Raw genomic sequence first — 17,462 nt, forward strand, 5'->3', positions numbered from 1 at the left:
ACTACGTTGGAGGCTTTGGTAAGATTTTGTCAAGCTGTTGAAACTCTGTACACTAGGGACTACCTGCGTAGACCTACTCCCAGGGACCTCCAACGGCTTCTACAAAAAGCCGAAGCTCGAGGATTCCCTGGAATGATTGGTAGCATCGACTGCATGCACTGGCAATGGAAGAATTGCCCAACTGCCTGGCAAGGTGATTATGGAAATCGAAAAGGCCAAAAAAGTATCATCCCTGAAGCGGTTGCTGGTTTCGACACATGGGTTTGGCATGCCTTCTTCGGAGTTGCAGGATCACAAAATGACCTCAACGTGCTGGGTCAATCCCCGGTCTTCAACGATGTATTGAGAGGTCAGGGCCCCAATATCACCTATGAAGTCAATAATATAGTGTACCAGACGGGGTATTATCTAGCTGACGGCATCTACCCGAGGTGGACCACTTTTGTCAAATCTATTCCGAATCCCCGATCCCAGAAGCAAAAATTATTTGCTACCTATCAAGAGGGATACAGGAAAGATGTCGAAAGGTGTTTTGGTATCCTTCAAGCTCGGTGGTTGATTATTCGAGGTGCGGCCCGTATGTTTGATGAGGAGATCCTCAGAAGCATTATGATGACTTGCATCATCCTCCATAATATGATTGTGGATGATGAGTATGATTATGATGCTTTAGAGGTGTACGAACCGGATCCAATGAACACGGCTTTGTCACGGATTTATGAAAGGCCCATAGGACCAAGTGGAGAACCATTTGAGCCGGAACCGTTGGTGAGGGATGGTCATTTGATGACCCGAATGATAGATCGATATACAGAGATGCAATCTTCGTATATTCATGAAATGCGTCAAGTTCACTTGATGGAGCATATCTATGGGCGGTGAAAGGCAATGAAGAAGAATGATGGAGCATAGATGCTTTGGTTATGTTTTATTTAGTTATGGTTTGGTTGTGTTGTATTTTTATTTATTATGTTTTGGTTTATGGTTTGGTTGTTGTATTTTTATTCATTATGCTTTGGTTGTGGTTTGTTATTATGTTTGTGCCTTGTTTGTAGTTTTTTTTATTTTTATTTTGTTTTGTTTGAAGTATGGAATATGTTGAATAAAAAGGTAATTTATTGAATACTTTGTTTATTAAATAACGAACTCTAATACAAGTCATTACGAATTACTACTACTAAAATAAAATACATGAATTACAACAACTTTAAAATAAAACATGAAAAATACAAATACATAAAAGGTAGGCTAACAAATTTAATGGTTTCCATCATTTAACCAATCCGTGTTGCTAGGCCCATCATCCCGGAAAAGTTTTCTTCTCATAACATCCCTTCGTTCTAGTTTCCAAAATTGTTTTGTTTCAGGGGACATATGACTTGTATCCATGGCCATGGTTTTCCGATCCGTGTTGTCTATATCTTTTTTGCGCAAATACTCCCTTTCTCGTGCATACTCAGCTTGAAGGGTCAACTCGTTATCTTGGCGTTTTTGCTCCATTTCAATTCTTAGGCCATTTTGCCTTGCAATTTCCTCCAAAAACTTTGAATTATAATTGCTTGAATTACCCACTTTCTTTGCCTTCGCGGCCTTTCGGCCAATGGGCCTCGGCTCCTTTTCCATGGGTGAGTCTTGACTCATAGGAGAATCAAGAGGTGAATCCGGTGCCATTGAATCACGGAGTGGCGTCTCGTTTAATACAACTTCGGGACCCGTTGGAATAATTATGAACCGTTTGCAATATTTGACCACCTCCCAACATTCATGATGGGTGAAACTTTTTTTGCCACCCCCGGTTGCACCGAACCACATTTGTGCTTGTATAATCTATTTAACAAAAAAATAGAAATGCAATAAATATTTAAAATATATTGGATATGCAAGTAACAAAAAATATAATAATGAAAATGCAATTAACCTTACAAATAAATTAGAAGTGCAAGAAAATTAAGAAACAAGTGGAAATGCAAGAAATATTAACAACATATTGAAAATGCAAGACATATGAACAAAATATTTAAATTGCAATAAATATTAACAAAATATTGATAATGCAAGAAATATGAACAAAATATTTAAAATGCAAGAAATATTAACAAAATATTGAAAATGCAAGCAATATTAACAAATTATATATATTAGGAGATTAAACTTAATAAAACAAAAATTATAAAATACTTACCTCGTTAGTACGATTTTGCCCGCTTCTATAGTTGTCCATCGCTTTTGCTAGGGCATTTCTCCATTTTCCCAACTCTTTATTCAGGATTTTCCACCTACTGGATAACGCCATCTCCGTACGAGTAGACCCCGGAATTTTTTCACAAAATTCGGCATGAATTTTTTTCCACATATGAAAAAATTTCATCTCATTGCCGGACACGGGACAATGACAAATTTGGAGCCAAGCCTCACACAATGAAACATCTTCCATGGTGCTCCAAGCCCCTCCGGTTTCGATAGAAGAAGCCATAAAAATGTGAAATCAAAATGCTAGATGAAAAAGAGGAAAATGTTGTGTAAAAAGAGTGAATAATAGTAGAAGTATAATGAAATGTAAGAGTATTGGTGTTGAAAGTGAAGGGTATTGATAGGTATTTATAGAAAAAAAAAATCAGAGTTTTTAAGAATTTTTTACGATTTTTTTTCATATTTTTTCCCCCAAAAAAGCCTTAGCCGTTGGATTAATCCTCAGAAGCAGATCGGATGGCATTGGAGGCGACACGTGGCAGCGTACCGTTGGCGCTGGCGTCGCACTGACGTCAGCGCGCGCTGGTTCAAATTTTTTTACCGTTGGCGCGTGCATTGCACGCGCCAACGGTAAAAAAATTTGAAACACGCTAGCTGACGTCAGCAACCGCGTTTTGGACCTGGGGCTGGTTTCGCCTTCGGGCTGGCCCGAGATGGTGGGTCCCACACCACCCCCGGGCCTGGGCGCAACGCTGGAGCGAAATTTTTTTTTTTTTCTGCCCTCGCCTCGGGCTGGGCTGCATGGATGGAAGGGCTCTAAGGTACTTAAAATCATCATGTTCAATTACTCTTGCCTCGACAATACAATTGGCTTTGATCCTCATATGCTAATTTTTGTTGTTGTGCATGGTTCTGGTTTGAGTAAGCAAAGCAGGTCATGGCTAAAAAGATTAATGTGTTTTGCCGCTACTATATTCCATCTATTCTTCTGCTTCCTTATTAAACCCTCCAATACCTCTACCCCTAAGCTTTCATTTCAAGTCTCAAGGGCCTTTAACCACCTTTTCCACAACCTCAAAAAGCTGATGGAATCCAAACCCATGTTCCCATTGAGCCAAAACTCTCTTCTTCCTTCATCACAGAATTCAAATTTGCTCACCATGCTCCTGGTGTTGCTAGGATGAACAATGGCATCTTTAGTTGCTGCTCTGCTTCTGTCATCTCTGCCTTGCATAAATGGCAGCTCAAATTGCTCCGCCAGCCGGACTATTTCTACTTGAATTGAATGAGCTCCAGAACAGGATACTCGGACCAAGAACCATAGTTAAAGACCTTATCAATGCAGAAGATGTGGATCAAGTCTCCATTGTAGACAATGTCTCCACTGCTGTTGCCATAGTCCTGCAGCAGACAGCATGGCCTTTCCGGAAGGGAAATTCAACAAAGGGGATGCTGTCATTATGTTCCGCTGTGGTTATGGCGCGTGGTGAAGAAATCATAGGTGAAATTAGGAAAGCATTGGGGAGAGAAAAAGGGTAATCGTAGGAGAGTGAGATTGGCTGTGATTGATCATGTCACCTGCATAGTTGTGTGAGGATTGGTAGTGGGATGATACCAAAAGTGAATTGCTGTGTCACTGTGTGAGGTCTTTGGCTCAGGAGGTGAGGACTTCTAGCATTGTTGATCATGGGAGAGTGCCCTATTCTTTGTTGCTTGAGATTTTGACTAATGAAGGAGCTGGGATAATTAAATGCTAATTACTTTGATTAAGAGTGTAATTGTTTATGAATTTGAGAGAGAATATTGAGAGCTCTTTTGTCATGCAATAATCAACCACTATGTCCAACATATCTTCCAAAAACTATTGACATTTTCAAAAGGAAGCTGATTTTCCCACTCCTCTTTCTACTATTTACACTCCCTTAGTTGAAAATTATATGTTCTCACTCTTTTTTTGTGCACTTACACTCCCTTAGTGGAAATTGTATGTTATAGTAAACAGTATTAAAAAACAGAAAGTAATGTAAGTGAATAAAATGGGAGTGAGAAAATCAATACCCTCTAAATATTTTGCGTTTAAATTTTTTTGGGCTCTTAATGTTGTACCCCTTAGAGCCCAATGGTTTTCGGGCCAGATGAGAGTGATATCCTTGACGTAGGAGCCCCAAAACAGAATATATCCAAAAATAAGATTGTTGCCAACAACCTAGCTACAGTTGTTGACCAGCCACTGAATGCATGAAACACGAGTATTTTTCAGACAATGAAAACACGAGTTAATTCTCATGTACTACTCTTTCTTTTGTCATGCAATAATTAATCAGTTGCTCTAAAATTTTACCCAAAAACCAGTTGCTCGACAAACTGGACTCATAATTTGGGGTTAACATATTTAAGTGAGATTAATTTAACACAACAGTCCACGTGATTAAGATCCCATGAAGCATCAACTCTTCAACATGAACCTTCTCGGTTACATACGTGCAGTTTAAGATGCAGACTTTGATACTTTAAAAATAAACAAGATAACATAATGATGTTAGTTGAATCAATGATTGATTATTGATTATTGATTATTAAAGCTTGGCATAATCTAAAATAGAGAATTACTTTTAACATGACAAGTGGCGCGTTGTTACGGGTGTCAAGTACAAAGATTGTTGCCTATCACCAACCAAGCCACAATTCATTATTGACCCGGCCGGCACTGTATGCATGAAATATGTGTTCATTTCTTTGTCGTACGATGAAACATCAAACGTGTTTATTTCTTAGTTCAGTTTTGAATTTTCTCAGTTTTCAAGTGAAAGTGACGCTATATGAAAAGTATGTGAAAATTAAACATACCTTTGCCTATATAAACCCCTCCAAAGAAAACCAGGAAAACCATACAATTTGCAAACAAAACCCCTACAATTTTCAAACACCTTGTTTCCATTATGGATTCTAAAACAAACTTTCAAGCCGATGAGCACCAACGACGATCTGCCAATTACAAGCCAAATATTTGGAAGGATGGTTTCCTTGAATCTCTGAACAACAAATACATTGTGAGTTCTCTTTGTCCCAATTAACTTTTCCCGATATATTAATAATTTTATTAAATTTTTACTACAAGAATGACACATTAATTAATTGAGTGTGCAGGGAGATGATTATTCAAGACAGTTTGAGAATCTAGTAAAAGATGTGAAGAATATGATGTTCGTCAAAACTGAAGATTTGACAGCTCAATTGGAGTTGATTGACAACATTGGAAAACTAGGCCTCACGAACCACTTTGAAAAGGAAATCAAGGAAGCCCTAGACACTGTTGAAAATAGCAACCCATGCATAACAGAGAACCTTTATGCTACTGCGTTGCACTTTAAGATCCTCAGGCAGCATGGCTATAAAGTATCGCAAGGTAAATATAATGTACAATAATGTTATTTGTATCCTATTTATTTATTTAGTTTTTAGGACATTTTCTATTGAGAGGGAACACAACATACTAAACTCACACACGTATGCTAGGATTCAAACTTAGAACCTTTCATGGGAGAGCAATTGCTCCAAAACAAGGGTCCTTTGCTCTACTTTATTTATTGATTACTTCCCTGACCACCTTTATCAATGTATGTGGGACTCACTTATATTAGAGAAGTTGTTAGCAATCATACGTTTGCATGTACGTATTTGTTATTTCATGTTATTTAACTTTTCAAATAGCCTTAATATTAATGTATGGGGTGAAAACACTTATCTCTACGTACGTGTAGATGTTTTTGGTGGCTTCATGGATGAGAAGGGTGCATTAAAGGAAAGCAATTTTTGGGATGTCAAAGGCATGCTTGAACTTTTGGAGGCCACAAACCTGGCTTTTGAAGGTGAAAGGATCTTAGATGAGGCGAAAGCTTCCTCTACGGTAGCTCTCAGAGGTTCCAAAGTCTGGAATCTGGACAATAACCTTGCCAGGCAAGTGGTCCATGCTTTGGAGCTTCCATCACACCGAAGAGTAGGGTGGTTTAATGTCAAATGGCACATACACGCCTATGAGAAAGACAATCACGCCAACACCATTTTATTACTTGAATTGGCTAAACTCAACTTTAACATGGTTCAAGCAGCACTGCAAAACGATCTAAGGGAAGTATCCATGTAAGTAAAAGCAAACAAATCGTTTATCTTCTTTTTGGAAAATGAAACAATATTATGTTGAAAATTTGGTAACTTGTTGCTTTTGGGTTCTGATCGATGTGTCATTAAAGGTGGTGGAACAATCTGGGCCTCAAAGAACACTTGAAGTTTGCGAGAGATAGACCGGTCGAGTGCTTCATGTTTGCTGTAGGATTAAACTTCCATCCTGGCTACACATCTTTTAGACTTTTGCTTAGTAAAGTTATCAACTTGATTCTGATAATAGACGACGTTTATGACATTTAAGGCTCATTGGAAGAGCTAAAGATCTTCACCAACGCTGTTGATAGGTACATTTGCATTGCAGCAGTATTAGTTATAATTTTGCAACATATATATATTAAATTGGGGTTAGTTTCATAATTAATGTCTAAAATTCTCAAAAATTAAAATTGCCTTAAATTTAGGTGGGATGTTGGGGTAACTGAGCAGCTTCCAGAGTGTATGAAGACCTGTTTCCAAGTGCTCTACAACACTACTTGTGAATTTGCTCATGAAATTGAGGAGGAGATTGGTTGGAATCTGGCATTACCTCATTTGAGCAAAGCGGTACTAGCCTAGCTAGGCCTTTTCCTTTTTCCTTTTTTTTTTTTTTCGCTTTCTTGTTTTGTTTTATTTTATATTCCTTTACATATATATTTTATGGTTGAACTTGATATTATTTGTTTGACTTTTAGTGGGCAGATTTCTGTAAAGCATTATTAGTAGAGGCAGAGTGGTACAGCAGGAGCTACACACCATCCCTTGAAGAATACCTCAGTAATGGATGCATTTCATCATCAGTTTCAGTCCTTATGGTTCATACATTTTTCTCCACAACCCATCGTGACGGAATCAAAGAGATTGCTGATTTTCTACACAAGAATGAAGATCTTGTGCATAACATATCTCTGATAGTTCGGCTCACCAATGATTTGGGAACTTCCACTGTAACTTTTCTTTCTTTATTAATTTTTCTTCTTAATGAAACACGGCGAAATCTAACCAAATTGCTGTAGTGTTTTATTAGTTTTTACAGCCTACTTCCATAGTTTAATTAATTAATTAATTGGTTAACAGGCTGAACAAGAGAGAGGCGATGCTCCTTCAGCAATCATATGTTACATGCGAGAGATGAATGCTTCTGAAGCTACAGCTGAGGCGAAGATTAAGGGCATGATAGACAATGCGTGGAAGAAAATAAATGGGACATGCTTGAGAACTCCACAACAAGTGCCTTTTCTCTCACCATTCATCAACAACATTGCCACAAATATTGCGCGAATGGCGCACAGCCTTTACCAAGCTGGAGATGGATTTGGTGATCAAGAACAAGGCTCTCGGCTGATCCAGTCTGTGCTAGTTGAGCCTTTACCACTTTGAAGAGTTGGAATCTAGAGAGTCATCAGTAGTGATTAATAAGTATTCTGTAAAAGTACATCCATTGTAAGGTGAGCTTCTGTTGAAAGTAATGCATCATCTACAGTTTAAATCTAGAAAATAAAATTATTAGTTGTATCTTTTCTTATAGGTTTCTTATGATAAGTTGTATCTCTTGACTATATGAGAAGTTGTATTTTTTAGATATCAAAAGTTGTATCGGTATCTCTTGGAATTAATTCAAGAGTTGTGTCCAAGAGTTGTGTCTTATCATGTAATGGTGTAAACGTAATTATAAATAGCCAATGTTATAGGCTGCTGTTGTATCGGAGAAGTTAATAAAATCAGTACTTGTCTAATTCTCTGTTTGTAAATCTCAGTACTTGTCTAATTCTTCAGTTTTGTGATCATTCAAGAACAAGGCTCTCGGCTGATCCAGTCTGTGTTAGTAGAGTTGGAATCTGGAGAGTTATCAATAGTGTTTAATAAGTATTTCTGTAAGAGTACATCCAAGTTGTATCTGTATCTCTTGGAATTAATTCAAGAGTTGTGTCTTATTATAAATAGCCAAGGTTATAGGGTACTGTCGTATTGAAGAAGTTAATAAAATCAGTTTGTCTAATTCTCTGTTTTCCTATTCTTCAGTTTTGTGATCATTCGCCCAACAGCTTCCACTATATTTCTGAATGAATATTTCTGTATTACACACTCATATTCGCTCTCATCTTTAGAAGAAGGGAAGAGCGAAAATAACAGAAGAAGAGGAATCCAACTGGGTTTGGGATCGGAAGAAATATCGTTGATGAGGGATTTGGAGTCCCACCCTCTCTAGGGTTTGTAGTCGTTCTCTCAGTAGCAGAATATATCTTCAACAAAATTCCAGCTGGTGACCCATGCTTGCCATATGATCTCCAACAAAATTCATCTCTCCAAACGCATTCCATTCAAAATTCACTCATATAATTTAAAGAGTGAAAAACGAAATTCAGGAATCATAGTGATAGCAGAAACATTTCCTATATCTGAATTGAAGTGTCGATTGATTATATATAAATGCATCAAATCAAACCCAAATCTAGAAAGAAAAATAAAAGAGAAATTAACAAACAATATGCATCATCATCATCATCATCACCATCATCCAGAAAAAGAAAAACAAACAGTAGATTGAGCATGCCAAACAGAATAATTTAGAAGATAGTAATAATTAAGGTAGCTTATATGAGTAATAATTTAGAAGATTGTCATATCCAATCTTGTTTGGAAAATAAACGTTGGACAAGAAGCTCCTCCCTAAGGGGGACAATGCGTCAACTTCTACTTTGCGGCGGGTCTCGACCATTAGCGTCAGCTCCTCAACCCATTGTGGACGTTCCTTCACGATTGCATCTTTTTCCAAGAGACGTTGCGCTAGCTTAAGATCCTTGCTATTGCTATTCATGGGCCGCATACACCGTGGATGCATTTTTAACGCCACCACATCACTAGGCCGGAGCCCCAACCACTTTATGTCGCATCTTCCCGCCATGAAAAGATAGAGAAATTCTTCACCGACCGTGGACTACTCTCGGCAATGGCTAACACTGGGAGATCCAACTCCTCCTTCATCTTCCTTACAAAGGAGATCGTATCCTCTTCGGGCACGGGGTCTGGTGTGTAGACAATGATACAAGGAAACCTACGGTCAACCTCATCCTTGGTCAATCGAAAGTAAGCACCGTAACTCCCAACCACCAGTATTATGTACTCTGCGTTGCTCGTCATGTCACCACCGCTGCTATCGACATCGTGCAGAGTAACCTCTTGCCCACGGGCATTCGCACAATCAACCATACCAACGCCATATTGACAGAAACGAAGATCGCCCGCAATAAAGACCGCCATCGATCAAAGTCAAAGGAAGGAAGGAAGGCAGGAAGGAGTGCTCTGCTGGGGTTTTATTTTATGAGAGAGAGAGAGAGAGAGAGAGAGAGAGAGAGAGAGAGAGAGAGATAGAGACAGAGACCGAGCGCTCTGATCTGAACTGATCTAGGGCTTTGGAATGTATCTCAACGAGGAGAAGAAGCTTTTATACGGACAATGAGTTTTCATGGGCTACGCTATTATTTGGATTTTTATAGTGTTCCTAATTCTACAATCTCAAATAGGGTTGGCAATGGATCGTGTCGTGTCGGGATAATAAACGTGTCAAGAATGCTCAACCCAAACCCAACCCATTTAATAAACGTGTCGTGTCAGGTTCGGGTCGTCTTTTATCGTGCGGGTTTCGAGTCTTGTAACGGGTTCATAAATAATAACATGCATGTTACAAAACTCACAACCGAAAAAATTTAAATTTAAAAAACAGAGAGAGTAGAGAAAATATAAGAAAAAAAAAAGAAAAAAAAAGATAGAGAGAGGAGAGAAGAGAGAAGGAAAAGAAAGAAAAAAAATAGAGAGAGAGAGAGAGAGGAGAGAAGATTGAAAGAAAGAAAGAAAGAAAAAAGAGAGGAGAGAAAACTAAAGAGAAGGAAAAGAAAGAAGAAAAAAAAGGAGAGAAGAGGAAAGGAAAAGAGAGAAAAAAAAAAAAAAAAAAAAGAGGAGAAAGAAGAAAGAAGGAAAAGAAAGAAAAAAAAAAGGGGGGGAGAAGAGAGACAAAAAAAAAAAAGGGGAGAAGAGAGACGAAAAAAAAAGGAAAACACAAAAGAAAAAGAAATATTATAAATATCAAAAGGCATACCATAAAATCACAAAGTTGTTTGTAACATGGTGGATAAGATGTTTGAGAGAAATGAAGATGGTAGGGGTTCGAAACCCCTTGTATGTTTGTTGAAGTCTCCATTTGTTTTTATTTTTTAGCGGGTTAGCAGGTTGTACACGGGTTGACACGACCCGTTTAATAAACGGATTAGATAGGTATTATAGCGGGTTAGCAGGTTGACTCGAAATCCACCCGTTTATTAAACGGGTGAGAACGGGTTGACCCGAAATTGACCTGTTTTTTTATCGTGCGGGTTGAACCCGCTAATTTCTCGTACGGGTTTCGAGTCATGTATCGGGTCGTGTCTGAAATTACCACCCCTAATCTCAAACAATCTTACTTACCCGTTTTATTTACAAACGAATTATAAAGAGAAGCAAAAAATAAAATAAAATTACTATACTTGCTTTTTCCTTTAGTCATGTCATCAAATTCTTTCTATTCTATGTGGGACTTGTAAAGGCAAGTCCCCTAGCGTACATCCCCCTTTTATTTTGGGGGTTTGATTCTTTCACGCACACTCAAAATCTTCTCCTACATTCCTCTTTTATTATCCCTCTAGGGACCCTTATTGAATTTGATTCAAGCCTATGCATTTAGAGGTGGTGCATTTATTTGCATTTCATGAAATCTAAATCATTCAACTAATCAAACACTTATGAGTATGCCATATCGCCTACAATAAATTTGTTTCACTTTTTATAAAACTACCTCTATCTTCCTCTCTCCTCTCCCTTCTCAACTCCTCTCTCTCTCGGTTCTCCCTCTGTGTCTTTTTAATCTGGTTATTTTTTGGCTTCTTCTTCTAGTTTAATGTATAGTAATTGAAGATCAATTAATCAGAATAGCAATCAGTTTGGTAATTTCCTAATCAATTTTGGCTGATGACTACATATTGCATTTCCAATCAAATGCGGTAGTGTATTTGGATTGCAATAGCAATCAATTGCTGTAGTGTAACAATCACATCCCAAATATGAAATAAAGGACATAATTCTTCTCTCCGGCTTTTGCAGGAGCAGCAAATTCAAGCTTCACCTTTGCCTTCTTTAAAAATTGATGATGTATATTGCAGCTATTAAAGGCTTTGAGAGCACGCATCATCCCTCTGAATTTGTTTGTAGACTAAGGAAGTCTTTGTATGATTTAAAGCAGGCTCCTCGTGCCTAGAATGAGAGATTTACTAGTTTTTTTTACCAAGTTTGGGTTTTCAAGCATCAACTGCCGATCCCTCCTTATTTGTTCAACATTCTTCTCTTGGCATTGTGGTCTTACTCCTATATGTTGATGATATCATCCTCATAAGCAGTGATTCCTCTCTTATTACATATGTTATTGCAGCTTTGACCCAAGAATTTGATATGAAGGACTTAGGCTAGTTGAATTATTTTCTAGGGCTGCATATTTCATATCAGTCCACTAGTTTATTTGTGTCTCAAACTAAATATATCAAGGAATTACTTGATAAAGTTGATTTGCAAGATTCGAAACCATGTACCACTCCTTGTCTTCCCTATCACAAATTACTTAAAGATGATGGGAAGCCTTATTCTCATCCAACACAATACAGGAGCATTGTTGGAGCACTGCAGTACCTCACCTTCACAAGGCCAGACATTGCCTTCTCAGTGAATCAAGCTTGTCAATTCATGCATAATCCCATGGAATCTCATGTTGTGGCGGTTAAGCGGATCTTGAGGTATTTGAAAGGCACCATTGATTTTAGAATTCATTTTCAACCTGGTCGTCTTAATCTGCAGGCTTACAGTGATGCTAACTGGGCTAGGGATCCAAATGATCGACGGTTTGTCTCGGGGTTTATAGTTTACTTAGGCTCTAGTCCTTTTTCTTAGGCTTTTAAGAAACAACTTACCGTCTCCCGTTCATCCACTGAGGCAGAATATAAGGTCCTTGCTATTGCCGCTGCTAAGCTTGCCTGGATTAGACAATTGTTCTGTGATCTTCATGTGCCTTTACGTATTCCTCTGTTAATTCATTGTGACAATATATCTATTATTTCTCTGTCTTCTAATCCAGCTTTCCATTCAAGAATGAAGAATCTGGAAATAGATTACCATTTTCTCAGAGAGCGAGTTATCCGCGATGATTTGCTTGTTCAACATGTATCTTCTGCAGACCAGTTTGCTGACATTCTCACTAAGGGTTTTTCTACTCCTCTGTTCCAGCAAAATTGTTCCAATCTTATGCTTGGCTCCTCCAAGCATGCGACTGAGGGGGGATGTAAAGATATCAATGGTCCTAGTGCTACCATATGTCAGAAGATTAAATAATAAAGCTGTTGAGATATTGTTAGACATGTTAGGCAGTTTAGGAAAACTGTTAGTACTAATAAGAGAAGGTTAGAGAGGTTGGAAACACGTGAACAAAGCTTTAACTCAGCTGATATAAGGTTTGTAATTGTGCTAAGTTGAGCTTAAATGAGAAATACAACAAGTCTTTTCTCTATCTCTGAAATCTCTCTGCTTTCTCTGCTTTATTTCTTTTCTCTTTGCTCTATATTCCTTTGGGACATTTGGAAAAAGCCATAAAAGAAGCCAAAATGGACAAAAATGCCCTTATTATTTTTGGATTTCCTAAGGAATTCTTTACATTTACATGTCTTTGGTTTGAAAGTTAAGGGGTTTTTCTGTCTTTTTCAGAAAATTTTTGGCTTTTTCCAAAAGTGAAAGTTTTTTTGTGGCCAAAACCTAAATTTACTTATTCGCTTTCAATCTTCCTATCTTAACACTCTGGTCTTAATTAATTATTTGTTGCCTATTTTCCTTTGGTTGGGTTGGGTTAGGTAAGTTGCACAATCCGTGCTTATGAAGCAAGCAACTAATGTTGTTCAAAGTTCAAAGTGACAAATTTTGCATTGACTCCTCCACATGCTAGGAGGCATGACCATTGCTTACAAGTTCCATGGTTCTCTACTTCACTGATTTGCTTGTCCTCTTTCCTCCACTTCCCATCCCTCTATCTTTCATAAGTTTCATTAGGGAAAGATCTCGGTTGATTTACTTGATCATTTTTAGCACATTTTAAACAACTTCCTCACCCAAGCACAAAATCTATGGCTCTAGAGAAGTTTCATTGTGGGACACAGATTTAGTGCCCCATCATTGTAGAATTCTTTTGTCAATAGTAATCATGCGAGGCCCTCCCTCATCCTCTTCATTATTGCACTTGAAAAGCCCCCCTTCTTCATGAAAGCCAACCAATGCGCAAAATGCCCTTGATGAAAATGCCAAGCATTCCTTTTTGGAAATTGATAGGTGCGAGTATGTGAGAGGGAAAGGCATAGAGGGAAAAAAGAAAGTTGGACACATGGAGAAGATACCTATCTTATTTGATTAACATTTGAAAAGGTATTTTATATATAAAAGTCAGCAATCAGAACAGAAGCAAGCACATGGAAATTGAATCAAACAACACTCAAAACCTCTCACATCAAATTCAAGATACACAACAATGGGGTATAATATTCCCCCAAAGCCAAAAAGGGTTAGAAAAATACAGGTACAGAAGATTAACTAACAACTCAATTAACAAAGCAATTGAGAAAGAGAAATTAATATGTGGTCTGGTCCTACACTCCATCTTCCAATATCCCACACAGCCTGTTAAAGGAATTCAAAATAATGCAAAGTTTGATGGGTCACATGGAATAAAAAGCAACACTGACACATCCACACATGCCCTGCCTCCTTATTGCATATGCACATGATGCCTGTCTCCTTGAGAGCTCCCTCTGCAACACCACTCGTCGGTCTATTTCAAACTTTTTAACTAAGAATACTATCATATCAGTCGTTCACACGAATTTTAATCGTTGAAGCATTCTCGGTCCCTAAATTAAATCTCACAACTAATCACAATCATTTTCTCTATTTATATTATACACACAAGTCACAACCATCAAAAGTAACTTCTTCTTTTTTTGCTTTTTTATATAGTTAGCAAACTATGCACTCACTTCTCTAGCATATTGAGCCCTAAACACTTTTGGGTCATTAATTTTTTCCTCTTTGATGTCAATGATCCTATAGAACTTCTTCCAATGTGGGACGGCGAGCTGCCAACAAGGTACACTGGAGGTGCCTGTGGCAAGTGATCAAATGGTCGTTTGTGAGGCCTGAGGCTTGCATGAAAGAATGAACAACTGTTGGACCCACAAACCTAAATCCCCTCCTAACCATGTCCTTGCTGATGGACTCTGATTTTGATGTCTTAACTGGGATTTTGTAGCCTAATTTGTACTGAGGTGAGATGGGTTTCTGATTGACAAACCCCCAGATGTACTTGTCAAATGATCCAAATTCCTTCTTAATCTGCAATTAATAGCACAAAAGATGGGGCGCATTAGTTTAAATATAACACATAATTCTGATGAACAGCCAAGTGTATTAAAATCAGAAGGAATATTATTAGGTATATAATTCTTGCAGGAATATAATTCATATATTGCAGACATCATGCAGGACAGTTGGAAGCCACTAATGGACAAGCTTTTCACCAAATAAGAAGAAAAGAATAATAGATTAAAGATTGAAACCCTAAAAAGAATTATAGATTAAGCTGCTAATGATGGTCAAAGTCAATAACTGCTTTAATATTCCTTTATTTTTTTATGGGTTTTGTTTACTTAAACTAAAATGTTTCTTTTGAGTAAGAAGTCCATTAAAAAAGAAGACATGATCATTTGATCAGCATATGGTCCTTAAAAGAAGGGGACAGAATAGATGGAAAAGATTGATAGAGGACAAAATTTTTGAGGATTGCCTTAGTTTTTACCTCAAGAATTCGGTTAGAGTTGTCCACAACTCCTCGGACCCTGCTTATATCAATGCCATATTCTGAACCAATTGACACCATCTGCTTGTCAGTGAAATTGGCCACAATTTCTGCATCAAAATCTGAAAATGCATTCCTGCAGAGAGAAAATAAACATGCACTTTTCAGAAATATTTTCCCTTTTTTTTTTTTTTTAATGAGAAGCAATATAGAAAACAAGGACTCGCCTGAAATCTTGGCGTTTCTTTAAAATGGAAGTCCAATCTGAGCCAACTTGAGCTCCACTCAGAACAAGCAGTTCAAACAACATCCTGCAGTATGAACAAATTGATACAAAATGAGTAAAAATATATGACCAATGCATACAACATTCTTCTGACATTCATCTTTATATGGTAATTAGTTACTGTGAGAGTAATGTTATATACACCCGTTATATATATATAACTTTTTTTCGTGGAATAGAGAGAGTTCTTACTTGTCATCATGAACTGGAACTCCCCATTCTTCATCATGGTAAGCAACATAGATGGGATCTGAGAATAGCATACAAAGAAAATGAAACAATCAGTGAATGAGTCGAATATTTTTAAGGAGCATAAGTTTATATTTTCAACATGAAGTTACTCTTAAGAAAATAGACCATACCTGAATTAGCTGTGATAAAGCTGCACCTTTTCTCTTCTTCAGCTCCCTTGGCTTCTATATTACCAGAAGCATCAACAGGAACAACCCTTTCAAAGTTGGCTGACTTTGATCTTCCATAATGGGCAATCCTCATCTTCCTTTGTGCATGTTGAAGGGCCATCTGCTCCCTCCTCACAGCAGCAATGCTTCCCGGCGCCTCAGTGATCAAAGAAGACGAATAACTCAATGATGCCTCGATATTCAAAGAAGAAGAAAATCCACCAGCACTAAAATCTCCATGATGATGAAGATCAGCAGAAGCACCATCAACACCTACACTAGCACGCTTAAAGCTCTTGGACTTCTTCCTTTCCAAAATCTTAGCTCTTGTAGTACCTCCTGGGGTCACAACTTTCTCAGAACTTGAGTTCAACCCATTAGGATCATTTCCTCTCTTTATTGCTGGTGGCCTTGGAGACTTTGACTTCGGAGAAATTGGAGGTGTTAACAATGATGAAGCCTTGTTGGAAATTCTAGGACTAGTACTACTAGCAGAAGAAGTTGGCAATGGTGGAGGGGGAGGTGCACGTGGTGTTGATATTTTCTTAATCGAATTCCGCCTGTCGAGGCTAGGAACCCGATTGCAGGTAGGCTGAAGGACAGGTCTGCCATTGATTCTAGCAACCATGGGTGTGACTTCAACCCCTATGGTCACCTTGGCCTTAGAGCTGCACATAATTTCTTAGGCTCTGTGTATGTTCTTGTGTGTTGAATATGTAAGTCTAAATGTGATGGGTTTTCTAGCAATGAACAGAAGGAGCAAAAAGACTAGATGGCTCAAATATGTGTACAGGAGAAGAGATCAATGAAGGAGGTGGTATGGGAGTGAAGGAGAGAGGAAGGCAGGGCTTGGGGATTTTATAAAAGGAGAGAGAGTGGGGACAGGTAAAGGGGGATTTGTAACATGGGGAGGTTGGGCCTGCCATACTTACTTGGCCATTTGGGATTGTTTCCTATACTAATTATTGTTAGTATTATAATTGTTCATGTAGTTATATTGAATAGTGAGAGAATCAAAAGGAGATTAAAATGGGGATTTGTTGGGTGGGATTATGGGATAGTGTGCTGAAAGCCACCATGTTTTTCACTTGGGACTTCCCCCCTCTTCGCACTTTACAGAAGATATTTGGATATATCCTTCTGATATGCCAGAACTTAAAGCTGGAGTGGTGGATAAGGAAGGCAACAAGGCAAGTAAAAGACCAATTATTGATACCCTCTTTTTAGCTGGAGGGAATCTCTCTCTCTCTCTCTCTCTCTCTCTCTCTCTCAAATTCTTTTTTTGGTAATGTTTTATAATCAAAACCTAATGGCCCTTTTGAGTAAGCACAAACTATAAAGCTTTTGAGGTTGAAGTTTGGTTAGGATTTAGTTGTTGAGCTAATCAATTGAAAGATATTACAAGTCCATACAAGACCTTTCTGAACTTACATATGTAACCCTTCTATAATTAATTGATATATCTTTATGTCATCAATAGGCTTCTCTCATTTACTTTCCAGACAAACTGGGC

The 17,462-nt window shown here is 38.0% G+C and overlaps 1 protein-coding gene and 1 pseudogene across 1 annotated transcript; one reads left to right on the forward strand and one right to left on the reverse strand.

The window, feature by feature from the left end:
- LOC18779875 lies at positions 5,130-7,745 on the forward strand (annotated as a pseudogene).
- Positions 13,817-17,103, reverse strand: LOC18779140. The gene is made up of 5 exons (XM_007211669.2): positions 15,911-17,103; positions 15,741-15,798; positions 15,490-15,573; positions 15,263-15,398; positions 13,817-14,799 (listed from the first exon to the last, which is right to left on the reverse strand). The coding sequence occupies exons 1-5, from the start codon at positions 16,623-16,625 to the stop codon at positions 14,512-14,514; spliced, it is 1,281 nt and encodes a 426-aa protein (XP_007211731.1). The 5' UTR covers positions 16,626-17,103; the 3' UTR covers positions 13,817-14,511.

This window comes from Prunus persica, chromosome G4 (genome assembly GCF_000346465.2).
Source record: "Prunus persica cultivar Lovell chromosome G4, Prunus_persica_NCBIv2, whole genome shotgun sequence".
Classification (NCBI taxonomy): Eukaryota; Viridiplantae; Streptophyta; class Magnoliopsida; order Rosales; family Rosaceae; genus Prunus; species Prunus persica.

What these genes read in the sequence shown, in the direction of transcription:
- LOC18779140 (XM_007211669.2), bottom strand. Translation starts at nt 16,625, where the DNA reads ATGTGCAGCTCTAAGGCCAAGGTGACCATAGGGGTTGAAGTCACACCC. An exon ending in CTTTATCACAGCTAATTCAG is followed by an intron (nt 15,799 to 15,910) that starts GTATGGTCTATT and finishes TGCTATTCTCAG; the next exon opens with ATCCCATCTATGTTGCTTAC. An exon ending in ACTCTAACCGAATTCTTGAG is followed by an intron (nt 14,800 to 15,262) that starts GTAAAAACTAAG and finishes TATTAATTGCAG; the next exon opens with ATTAAGAAGGAATTTGGATC.